Raw genomic sequence first — 18,920 nt, 5'->3', positions numbered from 1 at the left:
ACTGTGTGTTGTTATATATTCGTATTATGTATCACTATGAATAAGTAGAGCACGTTCCCTATGTATGCCAGGTACCCGGTGGTAAGTCACGTGCCAGCTATCCGTCCGTACAGACTAATTATGGTAAGGTAAACATACATTACAGTCCGCAAGATGGTTTCCCATGACCTTAGAAATGTGTATTTATTTCTTGAAGGAAAATGTGTTTTCTGCTGTTTCAGTGCTCTTTGCTAATAGGGTCTGTCAGCGTTTTCGCTCGGCCTCATTTGTAACGGTATAAATGGCAACCTTTTGTGTGCGCGCTCCTTGTGCTTTTGTATACGTGTCCACTTACCATCCTAACAATGTCGGCCTCCATAATAAAGCCATTGAGGGGGCTCTGAAAGCAGAGATGCCCCCCTAACTTCTCTGGTTATATTTCTTGAAGTAGTTAGGGTTTTTTTTTCCCCCCTACCATCAGTCCTGCTTGACTGGAACCCCCCGCGGTGTCATCTGAAGGCATGAGAGGCGAAAAACGAACCGTGTCTCTCCTCTTGTTGGCTTTTTCCTATTATTCAGGGAACCTAATGAGGACCATCTGGAGGGGGGAAGCCATTTTCTTCTGCTTTTCCTTTCCTATTGTCCAGACGCTCACCTGCAGTGAAGCCGCACAAGGGGGTTTGTGTTAGAAGTCGTAATTCAACTCTTCATTGATACTTTGCAGTTTGTTCTAAAGGTGCTGGACCATTGAGTTAGAGAGGCAGACAAGGCGAGAGCCAAGTGTGTTCCTAGGAGCTAACAGCTGCCATGTTTTCAGCACCTTGTGAACGGCTGGAGTAATGTCATGGGTTATTAAATAGAGAATCACTCTGTGGATTATCCTTCTTCTACCTTTTACTGCTGACCTTTTGCCTTTCGCTCTAAAGCCGTGTGTTTTCTCTGTTTTTCACAAGAGTTTTCCTCAGTGATAATTCCTTTATCCTCTGTAGGCCGGGGCCCGGCTTCCTATAACTCACACAGCTTATTATTCTATGTAATCCTGCGCTGGTGCTTGGGACCTGGCATAATTTAGTACGTTGTTAATGTCCGCGTCTTTATTTTATTTGTTTGTCTAATTACGCTTTGTAAAGTTCTTCTTTTACCGTTAGAAATGGTTATAATATGTCAACCTGTTTGTGTTAGCAGCACCCCCTCTAGTGGCCATGGGGGGGACAGCAACAACATAAACGCAACTGTTGAATTCTGTCCGAGGAGGAATAGAAATTTTCACAATTCATCGTAAGCTGCTTTTTTCCCTTAGGATACACAGCTGTTTAAAAGCCTAACATAAGGATTTAGTGCCATACGTGTTGGTGTTTTTCCTATATATATTAAACTTGCGGACTATTAGCCAGTCAGCAAAGCACTTTTTTTTTACTCTGTAATGGGTTCTGTAGGTTCATAAATTGGTAGTATTAAAATATTTGTTCCCAGCAAACGTTGTGAAGCTCCCGGTCATTTAACTGATAACTAATAAGCCACTTCTCACATATGTTTGCTGTAGGTTAAAGGTTTTGTTTTGTTTTGTTTTTGTTTGTTTTGTTTTAGTTTTTTTTTTTTTTTTTTTTTTTGGGGGGGGGGAGGGGGGAGGGGGGGGGGGAAGGAGGCCACCCCCCCCCCCCCCCAAAGTAACCAAAAATGGAGTAAATGTAGGGGGAGCAGTGGAGCTCAGGGCCTGGGGGTTACTGGTGGCCTTTAGCTTGAACACACAGTCTGACTGGGCCCAGAGCTGCAGCTGCTTCTCCTGCAGGTCAGAGCGCCACCTGCTGTATGTACAGCCGTGTGCACACAACACTGGATATCCCTGCTGCCCCCCACAGAAGAGATCCTCCAGGAGGAGCAGCAGCAGTGTCCTGAGGAACCCCCCCTACTGCTACTACTCTCACAACTACTACTGCTACTACTCCCACTGCTGCTACTACTCTCACAACTACTGCTACTACTCCCACTACTACTGCTTACTCTTATCTACTATTTCACCCCTTATCCGCTACACCTCTACTATTACAACACCTCTCATCCACTAAACCTGTACTACTAGACTCTTATAATTAGCAAAAAAAAAAAGAAGAGAGAGATTTAAATTGAGAATAATTTTAAAAAAATCACCCCGCCCTACTTCACAACTATATATTAGTCAGCTCGGCTCCTCCTTCTTGCTGTCAAATTAAACAACATGTTCAATGTAACAGGTTCTTTCTATATTCCCTTCCATATCACAGTGCCCACCTAATACTATAGATGGCAGCTGCATCCCATACACCTGCCTTTCCAGAGGTCCCAAGAATGAGAACAAAAGTTCAAGCATTGGATGCATCGGCCCTCGGCATCAGTGGCTTCTCCGTCAGTAGTGACAGCTTATATGTCCTGACCATTCATACTGATGCAACTCCCTTTACAGACGGCCCTGGGTATATATGTCTGGTAGGTAAGAGATGCATCACCTTCTAGAACAGAATATATGAATTTTTCCATTGAAGATCTTTCATTTCAAGTAGTGCTACAAGTAGTGCAACAATTGCAGGGAAACATTAAAGACGCTGCAGCAGACACTTAAGTACTGCATCTTTCTCGATCCGCCGATCAGAGGAGCGCCGGTCAGACCTCCACTCATCTTGAGAGCAGGGCGAGGTAATTTAGTTATATATGCACCTTAGGGCCATGTTCACACAACGTATGAGACCGGCTGTTCTGTGACCCGGCCGGTGTCAGAGAAGATCATCCCAGCCAGTACTACATGATCTTCATTTCTGTTGATTTGGGATGCGGGCACATCAATTCTGTGAACTGACATGTCTGTGTGGCCGCTATTCAATGAATAGCGGCCGCATAAAACTGACATGTCAACTTTTCGTGCAGCCGGTTGGAATTCCGGCTGAGCATGTACTATGTGTATGCATTCCAGCCTAGATTCCATTAATTCCAATGCAACGTATGTTTGGTATAAATCACGGCAAATTGCAACAACGGCCGTGATTTATGCAAAACATAGGTTGTGTGAACATGGCCTAAAGCGAATGTACCACTATAACTACTCAATCAAGTCTTCCACATCACCTGATCTGCAGCGCTGCACAAATTGTAAGGGTGCCGTCCGTTCCTCCCATCCTCAGATCTCCTCCTGTTTGTACTTATACATACGTCTGGTTTGGTGCCCTGGAGGCAGGCCCCCAGTGCTCTGATATCTCCTCGCCTCAGTGACGCATAGCCTTCAGAATCCAATCTGTCCCTGGCCTGATGCGTCACTGAGGCGAGGAGATATCGGTGCACTGGGGGTGCTGGGCCTGCCTCCAGGGCACCGAACCAGACATACAGTACAAACAGGAGGAGATCTCAGGAAGTGGGCGGCAATGTGAGGAATGGACGGCACTGTTGCAGTGTGTTTGATGGCGCCGATAGCATGCTGCCTAGAACATAAGACTGTTTTCACCAGATTTAATGCTAGGTATTATTCAGACTTCACAGCAGAAGTCTGGGGCTGGAAACTCCAATATCCTCCTCAGATGTATTGGCATATCTATACATGGATTAGCCATATTGTCAGTCACTCTAGCTAATCTAAACCTTTTTGTGCAAATAATGAATATCCTCTGGATTATAAAATCATTAACAAGTTCATTATATTGCATGGATTTTTTTCTGCTGCGTGTGTTTCACATACCTGATGCGTTTTCTGTGTAATAATAATAATCAGGATGTAGGTGTAGAGAATCCTGGATATGTTACATCACCCGGGACATAGGCAACTATAATAGAATGAGCCCAGGACAGGGATGATACACTGCTATGGTCATGGCATATCACATCATTGTGTTGGCTTTATAATCCAAGAGGAACTTGGACCATCCACACAATGAATAAAGTAATTGTAAGATAAAGAGTTTTATTCTTGTATATAAAGCCCACACACTCTTATTTGTATATCCTGGAAACCTCCCCCTGGTTATAATGCTGTTTCATATAGGCAGACTTAGCTTTTCAGGCTCCAGTTCTAACCAAAGATGACAAATCACATATCGCCACCTACAGGCGGCTTTATAGTATTGCACCTAATTAAACATGTAATCAAGAAAATATTTTCCTTTAGATTTTTGGGGGAATAATTATTTTCAAGGGAACCGTAACTATAGTAAACAATTACAGACGCAGGGCTTGGTTTACTATATTAGCCGCCATGTCCGCCCTTTTAAATTACAGTTATTATTTACTCATCTATAGATATTGGATGTTGTCGTCACTGGAGGGGGTGCGCCAAAAGCTGTGTGATCCAAAGCAGAGGCTTGTTCACTATATAGTTGTTGTAAACTATATAGGCATGGGTTTTATGGTTGGGGTGTGAGACACATTCTTGCAAAGAAATATTATCATTTCTGATCTACATTGTGGAGCTCAAAATCTACAAAGTAACTAATTCCCCAAAATGTGGAATATATTATGTGTATAGTATAATATAATATCTATGTGTATAGTATGGTATAATATCTATCTGTCCATGTTATGTCATTTTATCCTATCTATCTATCTATCTATCTATCTATCTATCTATCTATCTATCTATCTATCTATCATCTATCTATCCTATTCATGCTGAAGTCTGATGAGCCCCCAGTACACATGCTATACAGCCCATGCATCCTTATGAGTGATGGGCATGTGTGGTGCTGTATACCCTGTGTATTGTGTATGATGTGGTTCGCCTCAGTGTAAATGGGGATTGCATTGCTGCTGTTATGGTGTCTTTTTCTCTGTCTGCTGGTAAATGATTCAGACTGAAGTGATCAATTGCTTTTAGTGTGTTATATGTTTCCCGTGACAAGTAAACCCTCTATTGATTAGCCATTACAGTGTTTGATAATCTTGTGTCATTGAACGTATTGTAAAAGGACAGAAAAATAAAATGAAGCCCAGCAATGTTTTTACCCCAGCAGCAGTACGAAAATTGAAAATGCATTCAAAATTATGGTCAGCTTGGGCGAAGTTATTACAAGAAATCGGTATTTGTGTTTGTTAGCATAGCAGATCTCTTGCAGCGCTGCAGACAGAGCCCATCCTTTGAGGAAGCAATCTCTGACAAGGACGCTGTAACTGTAATAGGTTTCCTTTAGTTCTAGCAGCTTCATTTAAAGGACCACTAAACCAGAAATACAAGTTGGTTTGCATGAAGGATCCTGTTAGAATTTGCATACATACGGGTATAAGTTTTAGACACTCATCCAAACTACTTCTGATCTGAAACATAGATCACCGTGACTCCATGGATCAGCTAATGTATTGGATCCTCCTTGTCTCCTGTTGTCAAAACTTCTCTTCTATAGATTTAAAGGGAACCTGTCATCACATTCGTGCTTCCGGAACCACAAGTCATCTGGGACATCCCTCGTGGCTTCTTCCTGTTTTTCAGCCTGTTTGGATAAAGTGAGAGATCTATCAATCTAGGCTGGCAGGGCAGGCAGAAGCCTCTATGGATACACCAATGTAATAAAAATAATGACAGGTTTCTTTTAAATGTTAAAATTCTGAGTACCTGTAGCCACTGCTAGGGGGAGCCCTGAGTACTTTCTGCATTCTGTTTTATGTATACGCATTATGCTATCTGCTGCCCAGCTCCCTCTAGTGGTAGCTATGGGCAGTCAGAGGTATGTCTATGAAAGGGTATGACATATGACAGAAATCAGAGCTCTTGGCCAAGAATTTTACATCTATTTAGGTTTGGAACCAGAATAAGATTGTAGGGTGATCATTCCGTCTTAGTGTATACCCTCAGGTTTCCGCATCATGGCGTACATGCACATCCATATAATAAAAATGCAACTGTGTATTCACCAGTAAGTAACACCTACAAAAATAAAAGATATCACTGACAAGGAAGCAAGAGTCTGTCATTAAGGGGAACCTGTCAGTTCTATGTCATGTTTATAGTTTAAGTGTCAAGGAGGCTGTGCTAAGTTGAATGATTGACATGCTCAGTGCAGAAAACCAAGCCTTGTACGTCAGTCAGTCAAGACGGGCAGAAGTGGGGGGAGGAGGCATGCATGCTGCGGCTCAGCACAACCTTCATCACACTTGAGCTTTGAGCGTTACATAGAGCTGGCAGATTCCTTTAAAGGTCTAGAATAGCTCCGCCATGAAAGGGGTGGTCTAGGGAGCAGTAAAGGCATTGCCACTTTTGCTCTTTGGTGCTTCAGTAATTAGCAACAACCTTCAAAATAATTCTCTGAGATGTGCTGAGGGTGGAACTGGAGTCCCGGTAGCTGAAGAGGTAATAATGTTTTTGCTCCCCCAACAACATCTTTAAGTGGTTGACTCTCTTCATTCACCAGCTATACTCATATGATAGCATATTAAAACAAACAAACTAACAATGCATCCAACAATACATCTCTAGGTTTGAAGCTGACACCAAACCCTTTATTTCTGTGCCCCTTTCATCAGTTCAGTTCATTCTTTTGAGTTTTGGCCTCTTTTTTTCCCCCCTCTATCCTAAAAGTCGATGGTCAGTGGGTTGAATAGATAATGGATACCTCTAGTACATGTACATAAAATACTTTATCCACTGACTTGAGTCACCATTAAGTGTCCCCCCCCCCCCTTAGGATTGAGCATTTGTTACTAACCAGACACTTTCCCCCAATAGCTATAAAGTTAGGGGACTTCTGTTTGCTAAGTGAAGGTAAGCTGTAAATCCCTCTCAGGCCTTGGCGCCCAGGATGTGCCCTGTATAATAATAACAAGGCTTCTCATACAAAACCTCAGCAGCACAAGGAAAGTGGGCAGCCGGCCAGGATTCCCCGACACCTTCACTCCATTCCGGTAATAACTCATGGGCGTCATCTCTTCCCTATTTCCTATCGGCATTACATATTAGTTAGTGGATCCGCCTGACAATCAGATTTCTATTTCTGCTGTAGCCCAATCTCTGGGATAAGGTAGAAGAGATGAATTTTTCCTATACAGTGTTATTCTCTACCTGGCATAAGTGGCAGCCATGATGTCTGTCATCTCCTTATGTCTCCCAGATACAATGTTATTGGCATGTGTTTTCAGAGAAGCTGAATGTGTATGGTAAGAAGAGTATTGTCGCCACGCTTTTACAGGATTGATGCCTGAGTCTGTTGGATTTACATCCCTGACAATTCCAGAATTTTTTTTTTTCAAATCAACTGGTTTCAGAAAGTGCAGGGGATTTGTAATTTACTTCCATTAAGATTTCAAGTCTTCCAGTACATATGAGCTGCTGTGTGTCATAGACATAGACTTGCAGGACAGACAGCAGCTAATAAGTACTGGAAGATTTAAGATTTTGTAATAGACGTAAATTACAGAACTGACACCAGTTGATTTGAAAGAAAAAAAATAAATCACTGGAATTGCCCTTTAAAGCGACTCCGTACCCACAATCTGACCCCCCCCCAAACAACTTGTACCTTCGGATAGCTGCTTTTAATCCAAGATCTGTCCTGGGGTCCGTTCGGCAGGTGATGCAGTTATTGTCCTAAAAACAATTTTTAATCCACCAGCGCTGTGTCTAATGGCCGGGGCTTACATTAGTATATGCATTAGGCTGGCGCCACCTCTCTGTCCTTCCTCCCCACCCTCCTCATCATTAGGAATGATCCAGGAACATTTACTGCAGTTTAAGCTTTGCACAGGTGTATTAACGATCCAGCTCATGTTCATTATACACACAGGTGGGGAATAGGAAGCAATCTGCCTGGAGCATTCCTAATGCTGAGGAGGGTGGGGAGGAGGGACAGAGAGGGTGTGCCAGCCTAATGCATATACAAATGTAAGCCCAGGCCATTAGACACAGCGCTGCCGGATTAAAAGTTGTTTTTAAAACAATAACTGCATCACCTGCCGAACGGACCGCAGGACAGATCTTGGATTAAAAGCAGATATCTGACTGTCGAAGTGGTTTGGGGGGGGTCAGATTGTGGGTACAGAGTCACTTTAAGGCTATGTTCACACTACGTATATGTCCGACCGTAGTTCGTACGCGGCCGGACATGTGCGGCTGAAACTACGGCCGTGGGAGAAATAGACATGCGGCTGTATTGCGAACATGCGGGTGAACCACGGACATACGCCCGTAGTACAGTTGTGCTTCCCTAGCTTGTTTCTAAGCGATCTGAAACAGGTCATTTACTTGGAAATCTTCGCCCAGCCCAATAAAACACACAGAACCTTTTTGGATCTAAAAATAAAGTTCAATTTGGCTGAAATAAGTACTCCGTATGGGACCGCATGGAAATCCACGGCCGTGAGTTGGAACAGTTCTGGCCGCAAACAATGGTCTTGTTCATTTTTCACGGCGCCGCATACGATCCGGCCGTAAGCTCATACGTAGTGTGCATTGTGCGGCCGGAAATCGTATACTTCCAACGGGCGTATATTTGCGGTTCGCACTACGGCCGGAAATATACGTAGTGTGAACATAGCCTAAGGCTGGTAATCAAAGGATGTAAATCTCATGTAAAAATGACCTTTAATGGCGGGTGAGAATCCTATTTAAAATCCTTTTAAAGTCCTATTAAAATAATATTTGCAGTTGCAGTTAGAAAGGTGTTAAGACCCCTATAAATAGTAAATTAATACACTGTACTTACTAGATGTCGCTTGGATGTATTCCAGCCAGTAGCTAATAGTAAGCCATCTACTTAGTGGGTGACTACACCCGAGCACCCACTGTAAGACATGTTGCTCACATGACTTTCCTCTAAATGTGCAGGTTTAATGTGGAGTAGAGGATGACATTTTATATTTTATTCTTTACCCATATGATATATGGCTACCAATATATATATATATATATATATATATATATATATATATATATATATATATAATTTATATATGTATGTATGGTGTTTATGCGTGTGTGTGTGTGTATGTATGTATAGATAGATAGATAGATGTATATAATGAAATTTGTTCCCTAAATTGATCCCTCCCCCCCCAATACATACGCCAGGCATTTAAGCACTTAGACCTGTAGTATGGAGGCATTAGTTGGTGACCAGTTTACCCACCTTTATCTGCACTGCCTTATTTATAAAGATGGCCGGACCATGCTAAAAAGAAAGGACTTTGCTCCTCTGCCATTCTGTCTCGCACCCCCTCCTAATAGTCTGTAAGCTCATGCATGCGAGCAGGGCCCTCACTCTTCATGTATGGATAATTATATGTATATCTCTGTAATGTCTTATTTATGTCTATGTATGTACCCCCAAATATGTGAAGTGCTGCGGAATCTGTTGCGGAATATGTGTATTCGGAATCTGTTGCCGCTATATAAATAAAAATTATTATTATTGTTTGTTCTGACAGGCACATGGTTTGCTAAAAGTTGACTTATAATACCCAATATTTTTTTTTCAGACCTACAACAGCTGTGCCAGATTGTACTTAACCCAAGAAACCGTGTGCTTATCTGGATCTGCCATGAAGACAGAAAGTTGTGTAGTTAAGGTAAGTAGGCCTTGTCTCTTTCCCATATATACCTTTTAATTGCGGCTAGCCTGGCTCTAGCACATTGTGTAACATTGCTCTGTGTCTACCCTGTTCCTGTACGGACTCTGCACATGTGAATATGGACGATTCTTGGATCCTCAGTAAATCCAGAAATAACTCTGAGGATTCGTCTCCAGGAGATATTACTTAACTAGAATTCATACTATAGATTTTCTATTTATCATATCCTTTTTGTAACATTGGTGGCCTATGTAGTGAATCACTGGCGGAACTACCGCCGTAGCAGCCATAGCGGCTGCTACGGGGCCCCGCCGCATCAGGGGGCCCGTGATGCGGGTCCCGTGCTCCTCCTGACCCGGCGACTCCTTTCCCCAACCATAGGGAAAAGTAGTCACTGGGCCAGGAGGAGCATGTGATCGACCGACATCGCTCCTGTCAGTCCACCCGTCTGATGCGCGGCTGCCGGGGGTGTCGCGTCCTATCCCCGGCAGCGCGCGTATCATAAAGCTCTCTGTGTGCCGGAAGTCGCGGCCGCAGCACAAGCCCACAGAGAGCTCTATGATACGCGCGCTGTCGGGGATAGGACGCGACACCCCTGGCAGCCGCGCATCAGAAGGGGGACTGACAGGAAAAAGGCTCGACGGGGGAGCGCGTTGTAAGGTGAGTGTTTGTTTGTTTTTTAAACCTGTTTTTCGGGGGGGGGGGGGGGGGGGAGAGAAGGGGGATGGGGAGAAGAGGGCATCTATAAGGGAGGGGGGAGAGAGGGCCATCTATAAGGGGGATGGGGAGAAGAGGGGGACATCTATAAGGAAGGGGGGGGAGAGGAGGGCATCTACAAGGAAGGGGGGGAGAGGGAGACATCTATAAGGAAGGGGGGGAGAGGGAGACATCTATAAGGAAGGGGGGAGAGGGGGACATTTATAAGGAAGGGGGGAGAGGGGGACATCTATAAGGAAGGGGGGGGAGAGGAAGACATCTATAAGGAAGGGGGGAGAGGGGGACATCTATAAGGAAGGGGGGAGAGGGGGACATCTATAAGGGAGGGAGAAGGGGGCATCTATAAGGAAGGGGGGAGAGGAGGGCATCTATAAGGAAGGGGGGAGAGGGAGACATCTATAAGGAAGGGGGGAGAGGGGGACATTTATAAGGAAGGGGGGGAGAGGGGGACATCTATAAGGAAGGGGGGAGAGGGGGACATTTATAAGGAAGGGGGGGAGAGGGGGACATCTATAAGGAAGGGGGTAGAGGGGGACATCTATAAGGGAGGGGGGAGAGGGGGACATTTATAAGGAAGGGGGGGAGAGGGGGACATCTATAAGGAAGGGGGGAGAGGGGGACATCTATAAGGAAGGGGGGGAGAGGGAGACATCTATAAGGAAGGGGGGGGGGAGGGAGACATCTATAAGGAAGGGGGGGGGAGAGGGAGACATCTATAAGGAAGGGGGGGAGAGGGAGACATCTATAAGGAAGGGGGGAGAGGGGGCATCTATAAGGGAGGGAGAAGGGGGCATCTATAAGGAAGGGGGGAGAGAGGGCATCTATAAGGAAGGGGGGGAGAGAGGGCCATCTATAAGGAAGGGGGGGAGAGGGAGACATCTATAAGGAAGGGGGGAGAGGGGGACATCTATAAGGGAGGGAGAAGGGGGCATCTATAAGGAAGGGGGGAGAGAGGGCCATCTATATGGGGGATGGGGAGAAGAGGGCATCTATAAGGGGGATGGGGAGAAGAGGGGGACATCTATAAGGAAGGGGGGGAGAGGAGGGCATCTATAAGGAAGGGGGGGAGAGGGAGACATCTATAAGGAAGGGGGGAGAGGGGGACATCTATAAGGGAGGGAGAAGGGGGCATCTATAAGGAAGGGGGGAGAGGAGGGCATCTATAAGGAAGGGGGGGAGAGGGACATCTATAAGGGGGGGGGGGCAACATAGGGGAGAGGGGGCCATCTATAAGGGGACAACATAGGGGAGAGGAGCACAACATAGGGGAGAGGAGCACAACATAGGGGAGAGGAGCACAACATAGGGGAGAGGGATATTATAAAGGGACAACATTGGGGGAGAGGGGAACATCTATAAAGGGACAATATAGGGGGAGAGGGGGCCATCTATAAGAGGACAACATAGGAGGGGCCATCTATAGGGGGGGCAACATAGGGGACCATCTATTAGGGGACAACATGGGGGGCATCTATAAGGGGGACAGCATGGGGGGGCTTCTATAAGGGGGGCAAGATAAGGGGGCTATTTATAAGGAGGGGCGACAGAGAGGAGGGCCATATAATAAAATGGGATCACATAGAGTCAGCCTTCCCACTAAATGAGGGTGTAAAGGGGCCAATGCAGATGTGCAGTATAGAGAGATGAGGATGGTGCCAGTGTGAGAAGACTAATATGTTTTTCTGGCACATTCTGTGGATTTGTGGCTCGGAGAAGGAGATGGAGAAGAAAATGAAAAGGGAAGAACTCAGAGAAGACGTCCCCTGTAAGTCACCTGATATAACTGTACTGTAATTTATATGGTGTACAGGACCTGTGCAGAGCTGAGTGTGTTGATGGCGTAGTGGTCGATCGAGAGGGGGCGGGCGGGGGGCCCAATCAAAAGTTTGCTATGGGGCCCAGCCATTTCTAGTTACGCCCCTGTAGTGAATGCATAATATATTATAAAGGTTTGGATATTGGGATATTTGATGGGACATCATCACTGTTTAGCACAGGTCATTGTCTTTACTAATGCTTTTTTATTTTCTTGGACACTTCTGGCATCTTCCTGCACAGCTTTTGACATCTTTCAAGGTCTAAATAAAGTATAGTACTTATGCCTTTTTTTCAATGAAAACTTATAAGTTTCCCATACACCTGGGGGCTGGGTTCACACTATGTATATTTGAGGCTGTATTTGGTCCTCATGTCAGGTCCTCATAGCAACCAAAACCAGGAGTGGATTGAAAACACAGAAAGGCTCTGTTCACACAATGTTGTAATTGAGTGGATGGCCGCCATATAACAGTAAATAACGGCCATTATTTCAATACCACAGCCGTTGTTTTAAAATAACAGCAAATATTTGCCATTAAATGACGGCCATCCACTCAATTACAACATTATGTGAACAGAGCCTTTCTGTGTTTTCAATCCACTCCTGGTTTTGGTTGCTATACAGCCTCACAAATACAGCCTCAAATATACATAGTGTGAACCCAGCCTAATAATGTACTCATACACCTTCATAAGGTACCCATAAACCTTCAGCATTTACCCATACACCTTCATAAGGAAATCAGACACCTTCATAACGTACTCATACACCTTCATAAGGTGCCCATACAGCTTCATAAAGTGCCCGTACACCCTCATAAGCTACCCATACACCTTCATAAGCTACCCATACACCTTCATAAGGTACCCATACACCTTCATAAGCTACCCATACACCTTCATAAGGTACCCATACACCTTCATAAGGTACCCATAAATATTCATAAGGTACCCATACACCTTCATAAGGTACCCATAAATATTCATAATTTACCCATACACCTTCATAAGGAAATCAGACACTTTCATAAGGTGTCCATACAGCTTCATAAAGTGCCCATACAGCGTCATAAGGTGCCCATACAGCTTCATAAGGTGCCCATACAGCATCATAAGGTACCCATAAATCTTCATCATTTACCCATACACCTTCATAAGGAAATCAGACACTTTCATAAGGTGCCCATATAGCGTCATAAGGTGCCCATACAGCGTCATAAGGTGCCCATACAGCGTCATAAGGTGCCCATACAGTGTCATAAGGTGCCCATACAGCGTCATAAGGTGCCCATACAGCTTTATAAGGTGCCCATACAGCTTTATAAGGTGCCCATACAGCTTTATAAGGTGCCCATACAGCGTCATAAGGTGCCCATACAGCATCATAAGGTACCCATACAGCGTCATCATTTACCCATACACCTTCATAAGGAAATCAGACACTTTCATAAGGTGCCCATACAGCGTCATAAGGTGCCCATACAGCGTCATAAGGTGCCCATACAGCGTCATAAGGTACCCATACAGCGTCATCATTTACCCATACACCTTCATAAGGAAATCAGACACTTTCATAAGGTGCCCATACAGCGTCATAAGGTGCCCATACAGCGTCATAAGGTGCCCATACAGCTTTATAAGGTGCCCATACAGCTTCATAAGGTGCCCATACAGCTTCATAAGGTGCCCATACAGCTTCATAAGGTGCCCATACAGCTTCATAAGGTGCCCATACAGCTTCATAAGGTGCCCATAAACCTTCATCATTTACCCATACAGCTTTATAAGGTACCCATACACCTTCATAAGGTACCCATACAGCTTCATAAGTAAATCATACACCTTCATAACGTACTCATACACCTTCATAAGGTACCCATACACCTTCATAAGGTACCCATACACCTTCATAAGGTACTCATAAACCTTCATAAGGTGCCCATACACCTTCATAAGGTACCGATAAACCTTCATCATTTACCCATACACCTTCATAAGTTACTCATACACCTTCATTAGGTGGGCATACACCTTCATAAGGTACCCATACACCTTCATAAGGTACCCATACACCTTCATAAGTTACTCAAACACCTTCATAAGTTACTCATACACCTTCATTAGGTGGGCATACAGCCTTATAAGGTGCCCATACACCTTCATAAGGAACTCATACACCTTCATAAGGAAATCATACACCTTCATAAGGAAATCATACACCTTCATAAGGTGCTCATACATCTTCAGCAGCATTTGACTGACAGCTATTCCTCCTAACTTTCCCATACAAATACATTATTGGTTTGGCCAAGTGTGTGTGTGAGAAAGCTGCTGTCTCACATCTCTGACGATAAGTTCTACCTAGGGAGAACTAAAGGCCATGTTACCAATCCATGGGGGAAAGTGGAGACACCACCATACACATTGGATAGTCACAGTCTTCCAAAACTGGCAGGTTTGGCAAACTTTTCTCTAAGTTAGTGATCCCCCATTAGAGACTTTGGGACTCCAAGTTGTGTGGCTTACTATAGCAGTCTTGAGTTATGACTATATGTGCTGTATATCTACATTATCACTGATGTACCCTATCCACTAATGTTAATGTGGTTGGTATAATACCAGTGTCAGATTTTGATCAGCAAATGTTTGCAGATTTTTAGTTTTGTTTTGTTTCCATACATTAAGGTATCTACTTAATTTTTTATTTTAATGTGTCTCCAGACCATTACTATAAGCGTCCCTAAACTTTTGTTTAAAGAGAACATACAGCCAACCCCCCAAAACTATTTTCATTAACCCCTTCACATCTGCAATCTCTCTCTCTCTCTCTCTCTCACTATATATATATATATATATATATATATATATATATATATATATATATATATATATATATATATATATACACACACGTTCCTACTGACCATACACCGTGCAGTAGGAAGGTACATATATATTTCTGACTGTGAGGGGTTTGATGTGTGTGGGGGCTGCTGCAGTGAGAGCAGCCCTGCACAAATAAGTGTCCCGGAAGCCCAGCATAATAATAGGCAGCTGTGATACCGCAGCTGTCTGTCATTAACTCCTTAAACGCTGCGATCTATACCGATTGCTGTGTTTCAGGTAGTGACAGGACAAGCACCTGTAACTGACTGACTGGGCCCTGCGGATCCCGATCGCTTGTACCGACGGGCAGAGGTAAGCCACGTACCTCTATCCTGTCGGATCGGCCATCTATGTATAGAGTCTTCTCCCAGGCAGGCTCTATGCATAGATCGTCGATAACACTGATCTATGCTATGCTAATGATTGCATGTTTTAAAGTGAATAAAAGCGTTTTTTTTTGTTTTTTTTTTAAAGTTTAATGAAAAAAGTTTTTAAAAAGTATAAAAAAAAACCCTTATAAACCCCCTCAATAAAAGTTTAATATACTTCCTTGCCCATTATAAAAATAATAAAAAATTAACATATTATATATCGTTGCGTGCGGAATTGTCCGATGTTATAAAATATAACATTATTGTTCACGCACGGTGAACGACGTAAACGAAACGAAAAACACCAGGATTGCTGATTTTTTTAGAATTATATATCAGAAAAAATTTTAGTAAAAAGCAATCAAAACTTTTCTTTTACACCAATAAGATATTAATAAAAACTAGAGTATATGGTGCAAAACATGACACCCAAACCAGCCCTGTAGGTGGAAAAATAAAAGCACTATGGCTCCTAGAAGGCGGGGAAGAACATTGCATTCATTTGACCTGGACATCCGTGTATCAATGGGCTCTGTCTTGAAGGGGTTAAATAGCGTTCGGTGCTCTGATTACACACTAAGGTTACAAACCCACTTGGCGGGTCTGCAGCGAGTCTCCATGCTGCGTTTTTGCAGCGAGACTCGCTGCAGATCCCGGCCCTATACTTTTAATGGCAGACAAACACGCAGCAGGGATGTACATCCCTGCTGCGAGTTTGTCTGCAGCCCACCCCATTAACCCCCCGGCCGCCGGAGCTGATACTTCACCTGATCCCGGCTCCGGCGGTTCCCGATGTCTTCAGCAAGCCGGAGCGGGGACCAGGTGAAGTATATGCTCCAGCCAGCCGCCCGCAGCCCCGGCCGCCCGATCGCCCCCCCGCAGCCCCGGCCTCCCGATCGCCCCCCCCCCCCCCCGCAGCCCCGGCCGCCCGATCGCCCCCCCGCAGCCTCGATCGCCCCCCCCGCAGCCCTGGCCGCCCGATCGCCCCCCCGCAGCACCGATCGCACGCCCCCCCCGCAGCACCGATCGCACGCCCCCCCCCGATCGAGCGGCCGGGGCTGCAGGGGGGTGTGTAAGCGATCGGTGCTGCGGGGGGGCGTGCGATCGTTGCTGCGGTGGGGCGTGCGATCGGTGCTGCGGGGGGGGGGGCGATCGGGCGGCAGGGGCTGCGGGGGGGCGATCGGGCGGCTGGCTGAAGCATATACTTCGCCTGGTCCCCGCTCCGGCTTGCTGAAGACATCGGGAACCGCCGGAGCCGGGATCAGGTGAAGTATCAGCTCCGGCGGCCGGGGGGTTAATGGGGTGGGCTGCAGACAAACTCGCAGCAGGGATGTACATCCCTGCTGCGTGTTTGTCTGCCATTAAAAGTATAGGGCCGGGATCTGCAGCGAGTCTCGCTGCAAAAACGCAGCATGGAGACTCGCTGCAGACCCGCCAAGTGGGTTTGTAACCTAACAGTTTCTTTTTAGGGGAAAAGTCCCGCGAAACTTAAAAAGGCAGAAAGGCAGGGGGTGTGGGAACATAATAAACAAAGTATACTTACCTATCCTCGTGCCCTGTAGTACTGCTCCCGGGACTCGCTGACAGCCACTGGCCTCCTGCGGCTCCTCCAGCTGCAACATCATTTACCTAGCTGATGGATTGCTCGCTCAGCCAATGAGTAACTGGGGTGGGACACCGCTGCAGTCTCTGATTGGCTGAGTGGGCAATCCATCAGTCGGGCCATCAACTACCCGGATGCCAACCGATAATGACAGCTGGGGGCTGTCAGCGAGACCCGGGAGCGGCGCTACTGAGGCACGAACTTACATTCCCGCACCCCTCTGCATTCCTAATTTTTTTTTTTCTTAAGTTTAACAGGACTTCTCTTTTCTCTGGATTTCTAAGTTAATAGTTTATATGACAGTTCAGCTAATAGTCAGATGGACATGATTATCTGCTGAGACCCTAAACAATGGTTAGAACAGAGGGACAGATATTCCTGGCCTAGCAGTTTGCTTGGCTTTCCTCAGAAACCAAATAGAAAGGAGTATAGATGCAGTCTTATAGAGAGTCCTCGAGACGTGATATGGTATATTGGCTGAGTATTTTCTACGTTGACACATCTCCAGGAAACTAAGAGCAGCGTTTGTTGAAACGGCAGCAGTGTGGGATCAGGCAGCTTAGTATTTCTTATTTTTTATTTTCAAACTGTCCTAACACATTTTAAAAAAATTAATCCTTTTCCCGAAGAACCCCTGTAAACCCAGGGGGCTGCTGCTATTACACGGTTGTATATGTTGGCATATATTTTTTACCAATATACTAGCGACACAAAGCAAAACTATGGTGTGAATAGGGCCTCACAGTTCATATAAGGAGACATTTTGTAAATGAAAGTCTTTGCACATCTTCTATGGACCCCCCAGTTGGCATTTTGGCTGTGGATTTGCCCACTGGTTATCTTCATTCTAAGAAGTTACCCCCCACATCTAAGCTTACCCAATTAAGTAAGTAAGACTCTGCATCCAAGAGGTGTCATGTCACTTCTCTTTGCTGTTAAACAGATTTCAGATTGAAGTGTGAAATCAAATCCCCCCGAAGATAATAATAATAATAATAATAATAATAATAATAATAATAATAATAATAATAATAATAATAATAATAATAATCCTGTACTTTCAAACCAATGGGACTCAAAATCCAAGTGGATTCTAACTGTGAAATCTACAGGTGAAGTGTGAAGAGATAATCATTCCGTGTAATTGCAGACAACCATCAAAAAATCGTTGTGTGTCGTTGATCGTTTATTTAGATCTGACACTTAAATTGTTAATCGTTCGGTAATCGCAACTAACTACTATTGTTCTGTGTAATATGGTGAACAATTTCAGGCTAACAATAAACAATCTTAAAATCCACCCTGGGAAAAAAAAAATTGTGCCATTGTTTGTAGTGTGAACCACAGCAGTGGTTCCAAATCGGAATCCATGTCAACTTGAAATATGGAACCTGCATCAGAATCCTTATGGTAAATGGCTCACAAGGCCTTATTTTTTGAGGGCATATGTGCTGTTCAAAATGTTGATTCAAAACGTGCAACCTGCGTCAGAATTAGCATACAAAAACTTAGTGTAGCCAAGGTCTTAATTTTGAAGAAGCTCTCCAAGGAGGTGTTCTGGATCATAATTGTTGCAGGCCTGGAAGGGACAGTGTATGACACGGGGCTCTCTCTTGGTTTTACAGTCCTTCATGTCCTGCATGGTCCTGCACTAGGCAGAATGCATTGTATCTTTTCTACTCTTGCAGACTGTATTTAACCGCAGCCATTCTGCCATATTCCGATACCTTAATGTAATTTTGTCTGTAAAATAAATGATCCCGTCCGTATAGAAGTGCGGCCCGTGCTCCGACATTCATTGCCCTGTTCCAATATCCACTTTTATTTAATGAATTTTAATAGTGCGGTTGTTTAGATGGGAGAGTTATATCTACAGGACGGCAGATATTTCAGTTTAGATTATGCTGAAGCAGTATGATTGTGGCGTGAGGAGAGCCATGCTGTTTAATGAGCACCAAGTCCTTTTCTCATAAGTGATAGTAAACATTTTCCTCAAGAATTACGACTGAGCGTGAACTGTGTAACCGCTCCACGTT

At 44.6% G+C, this 18,920-nt stretch overlaps 1 protein-coding gene across 2 annotated transcripts in view; it reads left to right on the top strand.

Annotated features, from left to right (window-relative positions):
* The window catches only part of BTRC (beta-transducin repeat containing E3 ubiquitin protein ligase), a 183,258-nt gene that overhangs the window by 78,182 nt on the left and 86,156 nt on the right, over positions 1-18,920 (top strand). For both annotated transcript variants that reach the window (XM_069980182.1, XM_069980183.1), the window contains one exon: positions 9,397-9,486. In XM_069980182.1, the coding sequence (XP_069836283.1) occupies positions 9,397-9,486 (90 nt within the window). The remainder of the gene's footprint in view (positions 1-9,396; positions 9,487-18,920) is intronic.

Source organism: Dendropsophus ebraccatus, chromosome 8 (genome assembly GCF_027789765.1).
Source record: "Dendropsophus ebraccatus isolate aDenEbr1 chromosome 8, aDenEbr1.pat, whole genome shotgun sequence".
Taxonomy (NCBI): Eukaryota; Metazoa; Chordata; class Amphibia; order Anura; family Hylidae; genus Dendropsophus; species Dendropsophus ebraccatus.
This window is presented reverse-complemented; position numbering and strand designations above follow the sequence as displayed.